General features: G+C 48.9%; 1 protein-coding gene across 2 annotated transcripts in view; it reads right to left on the bottom strand.

The window, feature by feature from the left end:
* The window catches only part of SH3PXD2B (SH3 and PX domains 2B), a 73,039-nt gene that overhangs the window by 33,001 nt on the left and 25,876 nt on the right, over nucleotides 1-14,162 (bottom strand). For both annotated transcript variants that reach the window (XM_034066767.1, XM_034066768.1), the window contains exon 3: nucleotides 6,609-6,684. In XM_034066767.1, the coding sequence (XP_033922658.1) occupies nucleotides 6,609-6,684 (76 nt within the window). The remainder of the gene's footprint in view (nucleotides 1-6,608; nucleotides 6,685-14,162) is intronic.

The raw sequence follows: 14,162 nt of genomic DNA, 5'->3' as shown, positions 1-14,162 counted from the left end.
AGAATACCAAGAGGAAGACATGTGAAGGAAGGCAGTGTTGGACATCTGGCTGATTAGTGGGGTTTCCATCAACAGGTAGAGCCAGAGCTGCTGCAGGCTCCAGTTCATCAGCTTCACACTCTTGCCACAGCTCAAGCATCCAGAAATGATTAGATTTCGTTATCTACATACCTAATGTTACCCATGAGCAATCACAGCACTTAGTCTCCCTCCAGGCTAGCACAAGAAAGTCAAGGCACAAGGAAGTGAGGTAAAATACAGTGTCCTTTGTACACACAATCAAAGCCACAGAGACTGAACATTTATCACCTGGGAATGTGTCAAGTAAGTTGATTTTGGAAACAGAAGACAGAGATAAGGCACTACTACAGAATGGCTGCGCTGGCACATCTCCCTGTGTGAGAAGCACCCAGACACCAGGACATGCTGTCTGCTTTTTCTGGATCTTGAAAACCTGTTAATACTTACAGGGAAAAAGTGATGCCTCTGAGGAGGAGAACAGCTCTGAAGACAATCAGTGTACAAGTTACAATTTAGGAAGTCCTCTTTCTTCAGTAGAATATACAACACTTATTTCAGTGCATATATTTATTATGTGTTACATTTATACATATTTATATATTTACATTTAATATTATTATGTATTAATATTATATTATTAATATAGCTGTAGATGCACTGAAGCATTGCAAGTGCTTTGCTTGCTATACATTTGTTGCCCCCTTTCCCAGCAGAAATTAGGTGTTTTACATGCATCTGCACTTTAATGATAACCCTGCAGTATTATTATTCTCCATCAGCATTTTGACTGGAGAAATCTGACCAACACAACCCATCCTTTAAACACAGAGGGAATAAAACCAAGAGGGAAAGAGCTGAAATGTATGCAATTCCTTAAAAGTCAAAGAAAATGAAGACAGCTGTATCACAGTGCTGTCCAGAAGACCCCAACCATCCCCAGTCCCCATGAACAACCTAGGAAAGGGGCAGAGCAGAAGCAGGAGCCCTTAGCAGAGGATTCATCAAGCACAAGAGACGCCAATCCTCACTCTGCTGCTCTTCCCCAGGCCCCCCAGCCCCTACACTGAGCTGATGGCACAGCCAAAGCCTGCTGTGCTCTCCAAAGGCTGCTTCCAAGAAACTGAGGCTCTTACCTACCCAAAGAAAAGACAAATTCAAGAGTAACAAGGCAGCAGAAGCCACATCTCTGGCTCCCGTTGCTAACTTGAGCATTTGTTTACTTGTTTTATCTCCTTGTTGATCCTGGTTAGTTTTTACAGCCAAGCAAATACCAGTACACGCAATTCAGCACTGGGGGCACCAGCTGGTTCTCAGAGGGGGAGGAACTGGGGCAGGGTGTAAAACTAACAGAAAGATCTCAACCTACCACAATGCCAATGTCTGACCCCATCTAAAGGACTTCTGAGTCAGCAGCAAGCACCCCATCTCCTCATCTTAGCAGAGGGAGACAGACCTAGCAAGCAGCCTAGAAAGAAAGCACTCATGCCTGCTTTCCCTTCTCCTGTCTGACCCTTTCCCTCCCTTTTGACCTGCCTGGCATCATCTGCTCAGCTCTGGCACTCAAGTTGTCCCAGCGCTTCTGCTTTCATTCCTTCCTTACCCTGAGCTCTGGGCTGACAGAAGGGAGCTGTCAGTGTTCTTCACCCTGCTGGAAGGGCCTGGAAAACCACAGTGGAGCACCTTGATGCTGTTTCAAACCTCCATCAGTCAGTGGATAAGGGCTCACAACCTCCTGGGATGCAAAGCTCCCTGGTTACAAAGCTCTATCTCCCAGCAACACAGCTCCACTCCTCCTTTCTTTCCTTTATCCATGAGCACACTCCTCTCCCTCCACCACTGTTACTTATTTCCATCCACCGTGGCCAAAGGCCCACCACATATCAGAGTTCATCCAACGTGATGAATAGGCAGCACATCCAGCCAGCATGTCCCTGTGAACCTCAGGCCAGCCAGCACTGTGCCACAATAGCTGTTGTTGCAACTGTCCCACGCTGTGCCTCACCCTAAGGGAGAGTTTTTCTCTAAACACTGCCATGGCATGGTATGGTTCCCTTCAAATCCCTCCTTAAAACCTTCCTTTGTCACAATTCCTACACTCCTTTCCCCTACAAAACCCCACTGTGACACTCCTTTCACTGACACAGTCTGTCCAGGACACAGGGGGACAATCTACTGGCTTATAATCTGCACATCACTGGCTTCAGAGCTTCAAGAGCAAATAACATTGGTGTTTTCTCCTACCCAGCTGGGCAGGAGGAGGAGGATGAAACTCATGTCCCTGGGGGGCATGAGCTTCATCCCTCATGGAGCAGGGCCAGCACCAGCTAGAGAAACTCCACTGAAGATATGCCCATGAAAACTGTTCTAATGCCAGGAAGCCTCTGCTCTCCCAGGAGTGGAAGAACCCCCTTTGTGGCTAATCAAGGCTGCTTTGCTTTGTCTGGCTAACCAAGAGCACAGGGTGCTGCAGCAGCTCCAAGGGAAGAGAGGGCTGCAAAGAGCTGCAGTGTGGCCTCCTCTGAGAAGCATCAGGAGAGAGCTTGGGGAAAGGGCTGATAAGGAATTCGGGTCTCCAGCAGTGTGAGACAGAGCAGGCAGGACACAAGAGGGGTTAATCTCTCCAAACAGGGTTAATCTCTCCAAACAAACAGATAGGGAAACAGGGCTCTGCAAATCACTCCCTCCTACAGGAATGCTCCAGACAGAGCTGAAGTTATACGAGGGAGCAAGGAGCTGGAATAAACCACAGAGGCAGAGGGACTTCAACCAGCAAAATAGCTGAAGTTCCTCTTGAGCCAAAGGCTGTTACTGGATCTGCAGCAATCTGGAGGGGCAGAGAACCTGAAACACATCACGCTGCCGATCACAGCCATGAACCAAGCCAGATATTTCGAGAGTGGAAAACCAGCTGTGCCTCTTGCTTTACCCTGATGGACTCCCCACGCCCCACGGCCTCGGAAAGAATTCACTTCTCTGCACCTTTCAAATCACATCCAGATTTTCCCTGGCACAGGTTCCAAACTCACTTCAAAATAAGGCAGCCCCAAATGTACATATAATTAATCCCAGCCCGTGGAGCAGCCAGCTACATGGGCTATTCCTAGGATGGGGAAGCAGGCATGAGAGATGGTGTTTCCAGGAGCCCTGTATTTAGCATCTGTTTGGCAACATCCTGTGCTGTGAGTGTATCCTGGCAAAAAGGTGGGGAACAAGAAAAGTGCCTCTGGGGCTGTCCTGGGTATAGCATAATCACGGAGTCCCACACATCTGTGAAATGAAGCTGAACTAAATAGTGCCCCTATCAAGACAGCCCTTAGGCTCGTGCATGGTACCATTTGAGCACAATGTTCCCAAGGCCATTGTTTCTATGTGATGGGGAAAAATATCAGGTAGTTTTCTTAAAGATTGCTCAAGGGTCAGAAGTAGAGCAACTGCTCCAGCACAGCACTCAGCCTGGGGTAATATTGTCTGCACATCAGCTTAGCTGAAACCCTGCAGAAAAGGCAACCATACTGCAAGCACACCTGGGACTGTCCACCCAACAGTGCTACAGCGGAGATGCTCATCTTGCTAGAGCAGAAAATAGCAATTAGGACCCTTGCACCATCTCCAGCTCAGATGAAGACACAATGGGACTGAGGAAAGTCAGGTACTAAAGCCTGAAAATGGATGAGTTGTTCTCTACCTCCTCCATGGGGCCTTTGTGGGGAGCTATGAACACAGTTGTTCTGGGAGAAAAGCCCCAGAGTCTGTGGGTAGCACTGATGCCCATGCTGGGCAGGTTAGCAGGCTGAGAAGGGAGTAGAAAGGAGGCATAATTCTGCTTCTTAAAATGATCTCACCAAACCCCATTTCTCCTGCTCCCTTCTTGGGAGTTCACTATTATCTGTAGCTAAAGCTTCCTAAAAAGCAATTTTACAGCCAAAGTTAGCTCAGCCTCAGGCAACCCCTCCTTGCTGGAGCTCACGTTTCCAGTGAAGCAGACTGGCCAGGATCTGCTCCAGGCCACTCGGGCTGTACGATGTTTGGAAGGCTCCACTCTCCTTATAAAAGCTGTTTCCTGAAAGATCTGGCACAGCCCTTACACAGCAGGCCCAACTGAGCTCATTTGTTTTCTTAGTTCATTCTTTCCTGGGGTCTCCATACCATCATCTCCCAGCCAAAAAGTATGTAACCCTTAGTGCGGACTCCTGCAGGCAAGGATGGAGCTGCCCAGCACCACATCCCCAGGGCCAGGCAGTGGCAGCTCTCTTCTCTCTTGCCAGCTGTTTCTGACTCCTCTCCAGGGACCACAGTGGATGCCATGGATGGGCTGGGTGCCATCAGAGCTGTTCCGAGGGGCCATCCACAGCACCACATGAAGCTGAGCAGGCTGTGCCTGCCAGCTCAGAGCCAGCAGAAGCAGCCAAGAGTCCATTTCAAATTCCCCTATATGGTGGCAGAGGTGGTTCAGGCATGGTGCAGGAGCACTGCAATGCCCTGCCAGGCAAAACCTGATCCCATCAAGATGCGCTATGGGATGAGCATGGTACCAGTGCTGGGGAAGGGACAACCCCTGGCCCCAAATCTTAAGTGCTCAGCTCTGAAGGACCCAGCTTTATGACTCCATGTCAAACAGCCAAGCAGGCTGACAGACACATACAAGAGCCTCTTCTGATACCATCAGAGACCAACTTTAAAAGACCCAAAGTCTCTAGAAATTTCCAAGATGTCAAATTCTCAAAGTAAGCACTAACAAAACAAAGCAACACAAAGCAGAGTTGTTGTGGGCTGGATGTTGTAACTAATCATGGAACCCTTCCCATTCCAGGAAACCAGCCTGACAGACAATTCCAATGTCACCTTCTCAGGCTGTGGTGGTGACCCTGCCTTTAGAACACTTCGGGCGTTTCTCAAAAAGCCAAAGCTGCAGAAGGCACCGGGTCACAGGAGACATTTTTGAGAACAAAGCGGCCACAATGTCTTAGGTTACTCTACAACGGGCTTCCCAGAAAGCAGAGTACTTTCAGTAAGTCACTGGAGCCAAATCCCCGCTGGTAATGAAATTCAGATGCTAAGAACGTTGCTCAAAATGGGATTGGGAGCAAATTGCAGTACTCACAGAAGCTGAACATAATCAACCCTAGCAAGTCTAAGCCTACCAGAGGACACACAAATGCACAAGCTCCTCTACAGGATGGTCATCCTAAGTCCCCAGAGCTGCTTTCTTACAAAAGAACCAGGCTTTATTTTCCAGTAACTTCAACTCCTTTTTTCCCCTCCAATGGAAATCCCAGTGACATGCCTCTGAGCAAAGGGAAACCATTTCAACACCAGGAAGAAGAAACAAATACTGATGAGTGCGCTGTGAGAAGAAGTGCTCCGACCAGGCTTCCCAAGCCCGATCACTGCCTTCCAGAAACAGCAGCATTTTGGTGGGAATTTTCTGCAAGTGCAGCAGGGCCAAACCACGCATCCAATTTTTCCAAGTTACACCCTTTGCCAATTCGACATCCATTTTTCCTCCCCACTTCTTGCTGGCAGGAGCACTTGTACAGCAAGGGCTTTTCTGCGGTATTCCAGTCAGGTGTGCTTTGCTTTTGCTAATGTTACAGTGCAAGGACAAGCCCAAATCAGAAATGCCTCTATGGGAAACCCAAACAATATCCTTGTGCTCAGAAAGGGACATAAATGGTTTTCTTTATGACAGTCAGAGGAAAGTAAAGCCCTCTAAATGCCTTTCTGCTTCTAGAAAAGCCAGGAGGCAGAGCACAGCACAAAGGGCTGCACTAAATGGACCTGACAGTCACTGGAAGTGATTATGGTATCGTGACATTTCTAAATATGCCCATTAGCTACTTGGGGGCAGGAGTAAAGACAACTCTGTGGTCAAAGCCATTAGCTATGGGTGCATGAAAGATTCCCAGGGCCCCCTCAGGCTGGTTATTTTTGCCAGGCATGTTAGGGTTCTTTTTTTCCCCACAGCAACAGCACCGAAGGGCAGCCACAAGCAATCCCCCACATCAGGAAGTCTGCAACAGACCCTGGCATCTGTTCCTCAAGCACACACTCAGCTGTACACTGGGCTGGGAAGGCACACGTCATGCCACAGAAATCCTGTCTTTGAGCAACCAGCCCTGAACATTATGGGAGGAAGCCAAGGCTGTCAATCAACTTGATTTAACATGTGGAATTCAACTGTTTTTCCCCTCTCTCTGGATGTCCCTTTGAGTTGCATGGGACAGGAAAAACAGTGTATGAGCACTTCCATGGGGAGCCTCACACCATCCTCAGCCCTGTGCTGTGCTGGCCAGGCTTCCTCTGAGAACAAGCACACTGCTGCTGGGTTGTTCCTGGCTAGCTGTGCTAGCAGGGTTGCTTAGATGTAGTCCTCCACTAATGACTTCTGGAGGGAGAGAGAATGACTGAGGTGTTTAACACTTGCTGGGCACATTGCTAACAGAGATGCACTAATGGACATGGCCAAGAACTTGCTCAGATGGTTCAGTAGATAAGAGCTAAAGCACATGTATGCTCACACACAGACTGGGAAAGAGCTCCTGCCATGACAAAACTAGCATAGTTTTTGCTGGAGCCCACTCTCCTACCTGGCAGAAAGGGGATGATCCTTTGCTTGGGGTCTTTCTGCCCTCCTTCCATTGGAAACTTGTCCAGCATTTGCATCTAGAACAGGAAATGCAAGAGAGGTGATTAAAGTCAGTGAATAACTTAGACAACACAAGGTCACTCTAAGGCTGGTTCTCCTAACCAGCAGTGTACTGAGACATCGTACACAGCATCATTAGCCAAAGTACAGCACCGAGGTAAACACACCCAAAGCAGCGCCAGAATCACAAGACCTCAGCATCATCTCCACTATTTCTCACCACCAATGTTGTTCATCACTATAATTTTGCTCAGCATGGGTGATTTATGTAAGCTACACTTCTGAAACTATTAAGTTTCATCCTGATGGACCTTGGTCACTAGATCTCAGAAACTCCTCAAAGAAGGCACATTTTAAGCTTATTAGCTCAAGCATAGCCCAGCACTGACACAGTTCCTGGACTACAACTGACTTGGACTCACAGCATCAATTCATGTTTGCCTGCAAAAGGCCATGAAGTTAGACATCAGGTTTGGGGAACACTTTGTGCTAAACAGGCTTTGAGGGATGAATATTTTATGGGATCTTCAGCATTAAACAAATTATTTCCTGACTGATGCAACTACGCTTAGTACATTTAGTCAGCAAAGAGGTGATAACCACCTCCTGCTCTCACTGTGTGCCTGCACTGGGCCTTCAACACATGCACACAACTTCCTTGCAGTTGCTATGGTGCTTTACCAATGCCCTGGCAGGATCAATGTCCTCAGCATTTGCTTTACTTAGTCTTGCTGGAAAACACCATCTGGATTGGATTTAGCACTTTACACAGAGCAGAAGAGGAGAAAGCATGACCAGCCATCTATCCAACCACTCAGATACTCCCTCCTTTGGAAGGAAGGCGAAGGAGATGCAAACTCCCCCTTGTTTTCTCTGGGTATGGATCTGAGCTCAGTCTCCCATCACTTGAAGGGCTCACTAGTCCTAAGGATATTTGAAACAGGTCTTGCCCTCTCCTATTTGAGCTATTGCACTCAGCATAAATAATTAAGTTCTTATGGAAACACTGCAGACAACCTGCCCTGGGAGTGCCCTGAGCACCTACAAAGTCCAAACAACCGTTCTCCTCCGACCCAATGAATATTTAAAGTATTTCATTGAGGGAGGAAAGCATGCAACTGGAGAGCCAAAGCCATTGATGCTACGAGAGGCATCTGCAGGCAGCCCTCACCGAGGGGGACAGGCATCACCGAGCCCCTGGATGCACAAGTTGTGCTTCCTCCTGTCTGCTGCTCCACCACGTAACACTGGGAACCCCTTCACCACATGGAGCCTATGCAGGGCCAAACTGTGGGGGCCCAACACGCCCTGGGGATGTGTCCCACTTGGCTCCCTGGTTTTCATGGCTCTTGTTCTTTGGCACCTATTTTTCCACATGCTTTTTAAAGGTCTCTGCCCCAGCTAAGGGCTGTGGACTCCTGCTAGGCATGAGCTTGTTTAAAGTGCTGTAACTCTAAAGCTAAGCACTCTTTGTCACTCTGCACATCCAATAATTGTTGGGTTTTTTTTTTTTCTTAGATCTCAAATACACTAAGATAAAATTCTTGAGGTTTGGTGAGCAGGGGGCAGAAGGAATTTTTCCTACATTCCAAGATGGAATAAAAAACTTCCCCAAAACTCCCAAAGACAACAGGAAAACCAAAAGAAGCTCTCAAATATTCTCTCCAAAATGATAACAAGATAACTCAAACCCAGGATGACACTGAGCACAAACGGATCATGTTTACAGCTGCTTCTCAAAACAAATTTGAGGGAGTTCATAACAAAGCAAATGACTCCAGACTCAGCAATAACTGGTGACTGTGGTGACGTTACCAGCAGCCACAAAGTGAGCAGAGCAGGGATGAGGGAGAACTCTCCTCCCCGCGGCACTGCAGGCTCCCAGGGCAGCACCACTTCCCCAGCCTTTCTGGGCATGCAACACCCTCCTGCTCTTCCCTCAATCCGTGAAAATAAGGGATGACACCACATCCCCATTACCCTGTAAAACACCCGTGTTGTGCTACAGCAAAGAGGTGGGGAAGAGCTCGGGAAAGCTTGTGACTGGCAAAGGGTGAGCAAAACAAGTTGCAAATGCTGCACATCTGATTGCTGTTAAGCAACACAATACTCGAGTCACTGGAAGCTTTCCCTTCCTCTCAGCTTCGAACGCGAGCCGAGGATCTCTCACTCCCGGGAGCACTATGAGCCTACAAGGCACGAATGGTGCAAGCTGTGTTTTCTCCCATATGCACGTGCCTGGGCTGTGCCCCTGGCCAGATCTGCTCCCAGCCATGTGATCCCACCAAACCCAGCCAGAACTTCAGCCCGTTTCTCCATTTCCATTTGCTTCACCAAAAGTGCCTCTTGTAGTGGCTGCTCAGTGAGCAGGAGGTGGCATGGGGGCCAGCTGGCACTGCAGGCATCCTGCAGCATCACCCCTAGACCAGTCCCTGCACTGCCTGCCATGGGTTGGTACCATCATGCCTGTGCATTCATAAACTGCTATCTCTTCTCTTGCTGGAGTCAGAAAAATAGGTTCCAAGGTGACTGGAGCCTCCTCCAGCACACACAGAAAGTGAAGGCAGAGAAGGAACAAGGCAGAGAGGTCAGTAGCATGGAGCCTTCCGGCCTGGCTGCCACATCACACAGCTCCAGAGAAGGTAGCAGCAAATACTGGTTCATCAGTTTTACAAGGAATAAGCCTGTGGTTGAAGAACAGCTAAAAAACCCACTCCAACAAAAACAGCTCTGGTGCCACTGCAACCACGGCAGGCAGTTTGTGTTAGCAAGATAGAAGAGCACACATCTGCAGAATCCAGCCCACAGGTCATGGGCTGATGGTTCTTCTGTAGTACTACACACACAAAAGAAAACACAGAACAGTGACGGGAAAAGGTCAGCTCCAGACCTGAGAGGTGCCACCAGGAAGCCAGAGGAAGCCAGCGGGCAGGGTTCTATGCCTTGAGGTTCCCTGTATCCTTTCTGGCCCATCTTGGTCCTGCTGATTTTGCAGGATGGGGACTACAGCACAGGTTGTTTCACTGCTCTGCCCCAGGGGAGCCAAGGAGAGTAGGCACAGCTCTGGAAGAAGGATAAAAGTGCAGCAACCCCACAAGCCCTAGGGGAGGGACACACAGACAGGCAACAGAAGATGGTCTGCAGAAACCAAGGCAGGTCAGGGTAGGATTCCTGCGAGAGCACCTTTCTCCCTGGCCTCAACAGGGAAACGTGCTCCCCAGCCAGCAAGGAATAGTGGAGGGGAGGTGATTGGCATGGGAAGACTCCCACAAATTATATCAGCAGCAAGGGTTTCCATCCAAGCTCCAAACAAGACTGCTCACATCACATTTCCAGAAGGGAGGACTTGCCCAGACATCCAAGATCCAGGGGAGAGGGGGAGATGGGGAGACAGACACGCAGCCTTTGGGAGCACAGCCTTTCCTGCCAAGCACAGGAGAGCAGAGAGAGGCCAAGTCTCACTCTCAGCAATGCACTCAGCCAGGCTGGGAAGAAAAATGAAGGCTAAAAGAACAATAACACTATTGTTTCACCCTTTCCAAGATTATTTCTAAGTATTTGTGACAGAATCTTGAAAAAAGGTAAATAAAATATAGGAGCAGATGCAGTTTGAAGTATTTGGTGTGCTTCAATTCTGCAGGAAGCTGCTGTAATCAGACTTTTCACCCATTCCTTTGCAGCAGGGAGGGTGCTCACACAGCCGCAATGGCCAGGGCACAGATACCCACACAGCATAGCCAGCTCCAGGCCAGGCTCTGACAACAGTACATCAGGATAGGGCACGTTTCTCCACATTTACCTCCACCACCAATTTACCCTATCAATTAGCTGGTTTTCTTATTAACCCAGAAATGCCTGGGCAGTGAGTCTCTTTGGAGAGAGCCTTTGATAAAGGTCTGTGCACATCCTGGGAGCACGTGTTCCCCATGGCCAAGCTGCCCATTAATAGGACAGGCGATAACAGGGCCACCCGGAGAGAGGAAGCCTTTCAAGAGCAGCTTTGTATCAACAGCTAACAGACAGCTTCTTCATTAACAGGAAACTCGTAAGATAATATCCTAATTGAATCAATTAAGAGTGCTGCAGGCTGCAGACGATCCTAGGGAGAGAGGAATGCATATGCTCAGCAGTATTCCCAGGAAGCAGACATTCAGGAAGGGCTTTGCCCAAATAAGAGCTGATGGTGTAATGCCAGAGGGATACACCATGCATATGGTGTAACCCCAAAGCAATACATCTGCTGGAGGATCATGGCCCCAGGTCTAACAGCCTGTGAGCTGGCCCTATTGCTTCCCAGATGGATCCAAACTCTAAGAAGTCTGCAAAACACCCCAATAAACCCTCAAGCCAAGTGCCAGTAGGTAACGTGTGCAGCTTTGCTGCTTCTCCTCTGCTCTCCATCATAGAATAGTTAGGGTTGGAAAGGACCTTAAGGGCATCCAGTTCCAACCCCTCTGCCATGGGCAGGAACACCTCACATTAAACTATGCCACCCAAGGCTCTGTCCAACCTGGCCTTGAACACCACCAGGGATGGAGCATTCACAGCTTCCTTGGGCAACCCATTCCAGTACCTCACCACCCTTACAGTAAAGAACTTCCTCCTTATATCCAATCTAAACTTCCTCTGTTTAAGTTTTAACCCATTACCCCTTGTCCTACCACTACAGTCCCTAATGAATAGCCCAGCATCCTTATAGCCCCCCTTCAGATACTGGAAGGCTGCTATGAGGTCTCCATAAAGTAGAAAAAGTTTTTACCTCTAAAATATAAAAGTGGGATGGGACAAAAACTGCTTTTTCATATAAATCTGATCTGGTGGAAAGAAAAATGTCAAGTAAAACATTAAACATAGAGGTCCTGCACTCCCCTGGTAACAATGCACTAGAAGGGCACAGGATTACTCTTGCAGCAAGTCCTCTGCAGCTGAGGGACTGTGAGATTTGCATTTAGCAAGCTGCTCTAAAGCCCAGGCTCTCCATTACTGAGCTTTAGGGCTTACGTGGCACATATCAGGGTTGCAGAAGAGAAAGCAAGTCTTTGCCAAGTTACAGAGGGGATGGTGGTTCACACCACTGAACAGCAAGATACACCAGCATAGGCTGGGGGGTGATGAAATACCCAGGTGGGGAGAACAAACTCTTCCACTCTTGCACAACACCAGGAGCTGATGTTGGAGCCAGGCCCCGGGCCGTAATCACAGGCATGGGGTGAGGGAACTTCCCCCCTTCTCTTATCAAGAGGATTTGCTTTGCCTGCGTGACAGTGGTTCAGTGTAAAACCACATTCCTCCTTCTTCGTCTCGCAAGTGAGAGCTGACCTAATCCATGCCTGCACCAGACATGTCTGCTATCCACAGCACAGCAATCAGCTTTTGACATACCCCAAAGGCAAAAGGGAAAAAAAAAGAGTTCAACAAAAGGCTTCAGAGTCCAGCCGAGTGCATAGAGGCAGAATCACAGGAGACTCTTTGTGAGAGCAGCAGCCTCCCCGCTGAGAGAAGGCAGCCGCTTGCCATGGGGAAAGATGGGTCTGAGCCAAGCCTGCTCTCATCCCACAATCCTGAATCACCATTGGCCCCATCCCTCATGAGAGGGGGAGTGCTGCAGGCAGCCAGGCACACCATGCGCCCCATTTTCCCTGTGGTGGCAAACTCCAGATGGGGACATTCACATGTACTGCTCACCTCAGCCTCCATGTGCTCAGCAGGGCATCAGTCAGGTCTGCTCTTATGGGGAGAAAAGTCCTCCTCACACCTGATCCACTGATGGACAGCATCCCACTGATCCCCAAATGCAGTGGGAAAGGGACACGGGTCCAGCAGTTGCCTGCTGTCGCAGCAGCACCCTGGCCCCACAGGATTCTGATGAGGGACATGACTGTGTGCTGAGAACCAGAAACTTTGCAGATCAAAGCACCCTTGTGCCCTGGAGCCAGCTGGTTTGGGAAACATCTGCCAAGCAGTCTGGGAAAAAGAACATCTGGCAGCATCTCACAGACTACTGATGTTTAGTCTCTGTGACCCTACAAGAGGCACCTTGCCTGCATCCACATGGACTGTCTGTGAAGACACAGGGGATGAAAACACAACAGCCCAGAAGACAGAAGGACCAACACAGAGCAAGCTCATATCTGAAGTGTGATGATGCTGAGCAAAGGAGGTCAAGCCTGGGAAAGGACTCCACTGGTGTAGCATCACGTAATGCCCATTCAATGACCAAAATGAGTTGGGTGTTCAAAGGCAGTAATGGGAGCTGAAGAGCAGCACAATTGAGCTGTTTCCGGATGACCACTGTTTCTCCATAGCTCCAGCTGCTCTGGGCAAGGGATGAATTCAAGTGCATTTTACACGTTACCCCTCAGAGGCAATCCTGATCCCCTCAGTACTAGGAAATGGCATCACAGAGCCTGGATTGTGAAAAACTGATGGAAAACTTTAAGCATCACTCAGCAATAGACAAAAAAGAATTAACTGAGGTCAGAGAAAAAAGCACTACACAAATTGGCAGCAGCTGCTACTGCAAGAGAAATTTCCTATGAAATCACAGGAAGCATTAGACAGAGGGAGACACTGGTGCCTGTGAAGTGCTCACTGGCATGGAGAGAGCACTAGACAAAGGGCTGGGACAGGCGCACCCCACTGCACCCCAGACCCAAGCAGCCCCTGGCCACCACCAGGCCTGTGTTACCCCAGGTGCTTGCCGATAAACCACACAGACCGTAACTGGGGAGGTGGTGGGCTCTGCCTGCACACAGGGGCTCAGAAGATGTGGCAGTTTTACATCCCTAGGTTTGGTACAAGTGCAATGGTCCTCCAAAAGCAGTCAGACAAAAAGCTTCCACTGGCCAGGAGATGTTTCCAGCCTGAGCACCCACTGATTCTCTGAGCTCAGCTCCATCATAAGCAACTGAGACCACAGCATGCCCACCAGGGATGCTGGGATTCCCAGCAAAGGACACACTCAGCCCCAAGCACTGAACCCCTAAAGTCTGTGGTAACCTCAGTGTAAGAAGCTTCCTGTTTTGTCATCCAGCCTTGAAGTTTAAACCCCATAAATCCCTAAAAGTTTATCATGTTTATTAGTGATGAGAGATGGGGACTTTCTAGTCCCCAGTATCATTATCACAACCAATGTGCTAATTGCAGCAGATGGATGAAAGAGAGAGGCGTGGAAGGAGAAAGATAATAGCTTCATCTCCAGATTGGTGTCTCTGGTCAAGCCAGGTCCTGCTCCCACAGCCATCTGTGTCTGTTCTGTGCCCATCCACAAGAGCATTCAAAAAAAATCATTTTTCTAAGACATTTGAAGTCTGTATGCTTTCAAAAGCAACAAGTAGCTCCAGGTACCCAGAAAGGAATGAGAGGGCAGACAGAGCTGCACCTTCCCAAAACCCAGCTCCAGTAAGGCGTTGGGTGAGACACCCCAAGATAGTGGGATCCAAAATTACCACCTATTTTTGGTTGGCCCAAACAACTCCTGAAAAGCACTGCTTGC

The sequence above is a fragment of the Melopsittacus undulatus genome, chromosome 10, assembly GCF_012275295.1.
Source record: "Melopsittacus undulatus isolate bMelUnd1 chromosome 10, bMelUnd1.mat.Z, whole genome shotgun sequence".
Lineage (NCBI taxonomy): Eukaryota > Metazoa > Chordata > Aves > Psittaciformes > Psittaculidae > Melopsittacus > Melopsittacus undulatus.
This window is presented reverse-complemented; position numbering and strand designations above follow the sequence as displayed.